Below are 5,389 nucleotides of genomic sequence, written 5' to 3'. Positions count from 1 at the left end.
TGTGATTTTGTTGTTAATTTCTGTCATTATCATTTCGTAACCATATCCTGTTTTTAAGTGGTATTACATGGCATTACCGTCCTCAAAACTACGTTTTTTTTGTAATCTAATAACCTCTACAACTAGGAATACAAGTCGATGACAATTATCGGATACGGTAGCCAGAATTACGTGACAAAGCACAAGGTAGATAGAACTACAAAAGAGATTCTTACCGCTGAGTCATTGCCAATTTTAAACGGGCAGAATTCTTCCCCCAATCAGAAAAATTTCAGAGCAATTATTTGGGAAGTTTGATTCCGAACGAATAATGTACATTATTTTGATTTTGCGCAGACGCAGAGGCGGTCTTTGTGCCGTTTGAAATCTTCTGTAAATGCATTACATATCGACGCAGATAGCGTCTTCCGGTTTGAATTCGAAATGTGACTCGAACGAAGCTCGAACGATATTTTTCGACAATCGATGCTCGATTCCGAAGCACGAATCGAAACAGGTGACGGGCGCCGTTGTCATTCTACTTTGCTCCTCTCTCGTGATTTCATAACACGCCATTTTCTTTGTGTGTAGTGTCGAAGCAGAAGGAATAACGCAGTTTATAATCAAATAAAAGGTATTTAATTTGTTGAATATTAATCTGCTATCGGATTCTGTTCGTTCAGGAATAGCAGAAGTGTCGCGTTTCCACGAAAATCAATGTTAAAGCTACAATTCTCATCCATCCAATTACCCTCGAAACGTTCTCTTACTACGCATTGACAGTTTCTCTCCTCGCTGTCGTAGAATAAACTCTTAATTCTAATTACGCATCGACTTTCACGTTACGATCTAGTTCCCGCTATCACCATAAAGAATGATATTCACCACGTCGAATCAACGGTCAATCGCATCCCGTATCTTTTTGATCGTCTCTTTCCAACCGTAACTCCAATTAATATCATTGGATTTATCGCACAAAGCGTACGTACCTAATTCATACGTCATTATAGAAAGGGATATTATTACCATTGAATCATTAATGGAGTACAAAGAATTGACCTACAGAAAAATGACGAATTCAATTCAACACGCATTATCTGCAGATTGACTCTGACATCTATTTGTGGCCCCCAGAGAAAATGTAACATGTTGTTGTTTTATTTTTAGCAATAAAAGCAGATCTACAGCTACTTATTGACATCTCGTTACTCAAAGATAACCAACACTATTTTGGTCGTAGTTTTGTATCTAAATTGGTTCGAATGTTTTGTCAGATTTGTAGGATGTGACTGAGATGATTTTTTGTCACTCCACATTGAACAATTTCCTTAGAATTTATTGGTCGTCGATGTTGATGAAAATTTACACACCAAAGCGGTTGGTTTGCGTTGTCAATAATATTTATTTGTCCTAATTTATGCTTGGAAATTACAACAACAATAGATAAACTAGCCGCTATGTACAGCGAAAGAGTGCCTTTTGGAATTTTTTTTAATAGTCGACCCTCATTTTTATCCTTCAGAGTTAATTGTGTACTATGCAGATAAATTCACCCTACCGCTGTAGGTTATCAGACATAGGAAGTAATGTGATACAAGTCTTGTGGCCTCCATGGCTGATATCTTAACTGTCAAAGTCTGTCTGTGTCACATTCTTTCATGCCTCATACCATGGATATTTACCCATCAACATATTTACATCCATCAGGCAGTTCTCATTTAACAGTTTATAGGGTATACACTACTGACTCATCTGACAGACGACAGTAAACTTGAAATATCGTATGTGGAGTGTTCGCCAAATAGTGTCAATGCTTTGAACATTGATTGTAACATATAATTTAAATGCCAGATGTTTCCGCTACTTTGTCCAATAATCACTGGATATCATCAATTAGTTGATCGACTCGTGATTTCAATTACAATATCCCCTTTCAACTAAGGGTGCTCAACTTCTGATTCATTAAAATTTTCCTATGACAGTGTTTTTTAATAATCTACAATGATCACCGGATTTTGATTTTTTATGCTTTAACGTGATATGACGTGGATAACAACCGCGGGGTAGTTCGAGAGATTGGAGTCACGAGTCGTTGTGACTCATGACTCAAAGATCGTGAAGTAACCAGGAAATCAAACGAAATAGCATTAGCTGGAAATCTTAATTGCATTATAGTGTTAGCATCTACTTGTACTATTTATGTTCAGAAAAATAGAGGAGAAAAACGGGACTTAAGGAGATTCACCACCCTTTGACCTTTACCTTCATTTAGATCATAATACCAGACAAACTAGATAAAGTTGTGCTACACAAACATTGTCGAGTATAACAAGCAAAAGCTATAAATATGATCAAACGATGGAACGATATAAAAATTTGTCGACCGATTTAGAGATATTCTTGATTATTGAAAGTCGGATTCAGCTAGTAGATTAATAAATTTTTTCATTGGTTGTTGAAATCTGAGTGAAATAAACTCTATCGGCAAGAGAGAAACTGTCGCATACTTGGTTTATAATTGATAATTCAACTCTGTTTTTATTTAGCTGGAGTGAATTCCTCATTACGTTATTATCTGTTTGTCAGTTTCAGTTAGTTCTGGATAGTTGAAAATGGCATCGCGAAAGAAAGTGCTGCTCAAAGTTATTATCCTCGGTGATTCTGGAGTAGGTAAAACATCACTAATGAATCAGTACGTGAATAAAAAGTTCAGTAACCAGTACAAGGCTACCATCGGTGCCGACTTTCTCACTAAGGAAGTTATGGTCGACGACAGGATAGTCACCATGCAGGTAATCCAAGCTTATCATATGTTAAATACAGAATTAAGATTAACTTCCAGATATGAAAACAAATTAATCGCAGTTGAATAATTAGTTAATACAAGTACGACGTCTATAAAAATGATGAATTGCATCTAGCTAAAATCGTTTAAAGGATTTTTCCCTCCATCGTTTAATTAATCTCAACAGTTATATTCGAAGCAGGAAAGCTGAGGAATCAATAATTATTCCATTGATAGGTTATGCATGCGAGAGAGAATTATTTGTTTTCGATGAATCACGTACTACCCATTATTATTATCAACGTATTGTGACGTAGTATTTGCTCTTATAACAAGAGAAAAATATGAAGCCTTTGATTCGCCTTCAATATTTATATTTCTTGGTTGCATAAGTATTGATGTTCAATGTTATTATTTGAATAATACTTTCCCTCGATTTTGTCAACTATAGAACTATATTTTTAACGCCCCTGGCTGTGTGTATCATATTTCACGTAGATTACGCGCGTCTCTTTTCATTTTCATTTGGACGATTGTAGCTCAGCTAATATTGTTGAAATATGACTACAGATGAAGATTAATCCTCACGCATACTTCGTACTTCTTTTTTTCATTTATTTTGCGTACAGACTTTTATGTAATTTATTTTAAATTAGCCTGGCCTTCGATTACAGCTCCACAGATAAGCTCAGGTTATGCCTTTGAATGATTTTGAATTCGACGTAACGCATGAACGATAAAAAGCAAATCTTTTTTTCCAAAGATCTGGGACACGGCAGGGCAGGAAAGGTTTCAGTCTTTGGGTGTAGCTTTCTACAGAGGCGCGGATTGCTGCGTTCTAGTATTTGACGTTGCAGCACCGAATACCTTCAAGTCCTTGGACTCTTGGAGAGATGAATTTCTCATTCAAGCGTCGCCAAGAGACCCTGATAATTTCCCTTTCGTTGTACTCGGCAACAAAGTCGACCTCCTCGAGACCAGAGCCGTGAGTTACTTTCCTCTCTCTCTACGAAAACCTTGTCTTTTCTTCGGAATGATCCTGCGATCGAAATAATTCTGAATTACAGGTTGCGGGCAAACGAGCCCAACAGTGGTGTCAATCCAAGAACAATATTCCATACTTTGAGACGAGTGCAAAGGAGGCAACGAACGTCGAACAAGCCTTCCAAACGATAGCCAAAAACGCCCTAGCTCAGGAAAGCGAGGTGCGTTTTGTCAAAAAACCAAAACAATAAGTCCACTAAAAGCCAAAGCTTCTAAAGGATTCTTGTCGACTAATGACATTTTATTTCATGTGTATAGGTGGAGTTGTACAACGAGTTCCCGGATCAAATTAAGCTAAGTAACGACCCAAGAAACAACGGCAAAGGAGATTCCTGTGCCTGCTAGGTACTAATGTACCTCACCATGGAGCGAGAATATAAGATCAAACGATGATCAGCTCCCGTATGATGAGATCAGGTGCAACTAGACAAAAGAGTCGAGCTGACATTTTTAGATTCGGTGAAATTAACAACCAACAAAAACAATAGAAATAAAAAAATAAACAAATAAACAAAAGTAAAATAATGATTCAATGATTCATAAAACATAAACAAATGAATAAGATATTATTAACTAGGCTCAGAACTCTAATTTCTGATTTATATTATTTTATTGTATATGTGAAATGTATAGGTATATCTATATTGAAAAAAATAAAATATTGTATAGCATTGCAGTTTGAAAATTTCGACATATCTACAATAATAATATTGATAATAATATTAGTAATAATATGGTAATGATAAATAATATTAATAATAATTATTATAATATTAATATTAATAATAATTATAATTATAATACAATAATAATAATTAATAATAATAATAATAATAATAATGATAAAATAGTAACGAGAGTTGTTAGATCAACGTTGCTTGATCGAGAGACTAATATCTGAATGTTACACTTAATCGCCAGTACGATGATAATTCAGTTGAAAAAAAAAGACGAAAAAACAAACATCAGATATTGTGTCCGGAATTTAGACGATTATATATTTGTTAATATCTTTTATATAGTAAAATATTCTATAGAGACGTTGAAATCAAACGTGATGAATGAAATTAAATGGAAAAGAAAAAGAAACTGCGGAGTATGGCAGTATAGGATTTTATTAAGTTTTTTTTTTTTTTTTTTTTTTAAATTTTTCTCTAAGACTATCTCTACGGATATACAGTTCGACAAGATACACAGATGCCTAGGTTGGTCGCTCGGTATATTCCGTTTTGAATATAATACCGAAATTATCTTATTCGATTTAAAAGTAATGATGAACAGAAGCAGCTTTTGATATACCTAATTTTTTATTATTCTCTTTGCCCTTTTAAAGCGACAATAATTTATCATCGTTGTAATGTTAACGCAATAAACAAGAGGATTAAACAAACAATGAAAAGAAATTAAATAAAATGCTAAATTGTCAACCGGATCGAGAAATAACAGTTTGACTCTGATGATCTCCAACGTCGTCGGGTTAAAATTTATACACACCCAGTATCTGATTCGCACCTATGAAATAATTAATTTAACAAATATTCGATGGAAACCAAAGCAGCGGACGAATCTATAACGCTGCGA

The 5,389-nt window shown here is 34.7% G+C and overlaps 1 protein-coding gene across 2 annotated transcripts; it reads left to right on the top strand.

Annotated features, from left to right (window-relative positions):
- Positions 1–458: 458 nt before the first annotated feature.
- On the top strand, positions 459–4,479 carry LOC105693503 (ras-related protein Rab-7a). Of its 2 annotated transcripts, none has more exons than XM_012413522.3 (5): positions 459–613; positions 2,566–2,771; positions 3,528–3,749; positions 3,832–3,969; positions 4,067–4,479. In XM_012413522.3, exons 2-5 carry the CDS (start codon positions 2,592–2,594, stop codon positions 4,151–4,153), a joined length of 627 nt encoding a protein of 208 aa, XP_012268945.1. In that variant the 5' UTR covers positions 459–613; positions 2,566–2,591; the 3' UTR covers positions 4,154–4,479. The 2 variants fall into 2 exon arrangements, with proteins under 2 accessions (XP_012268945.1, XP_048514266.1); XM_048658309.1 differs by having other exon boundaries at positions 479–613; positions 2,572–2,771.
- Positions 4,480–5,389: the final 910 nt, after the last annotated feature.

Source organism: Athalia rosae, chromosome 7 (genome assembly GCF_917208135.1).
Source record: "Athalia rosae chromosome 7, iyAthRosa1.1, whole genome shotgun sequence".
NCBI classification, from domain to species: domain Eukaryota; kingdom Metazoa; phylum Arthropoda; class Insecta; order Hymenoptera; family Athaliidae; genus Athalia; species Athalia rosae.
Note: the sequence above shows the minus strand (reverse complement) of the source record. Positions and strands in the feature narration are given on the sequence as shown.

Excerpts from the sequence above, each read along its gene's own strand:
- LOC105693503 (XM_012413522.3), top strand. The coding sequence starts at position 2,592 with ATGGCATCGCGAAAGAAAGTGCTGCTCAAAGTTATTATCCTCGGTGAT. Across the intron at positions 2,772-3,527 it reads ACAGGATAGTCACCATGCAG|ATCTGGGACACGGCAGGGCA; the intron begins GTAATCCAAGCT and ends TTTTTTCCAAAG. Across the intron at positions 3,750-3,831 it reads ACCTCCTCGAGACCAGAGCC|GTTGCGGGCAAACGAGCCCA; the intron begins GTGAGTTACTTT and ends TCTGAATTACAG.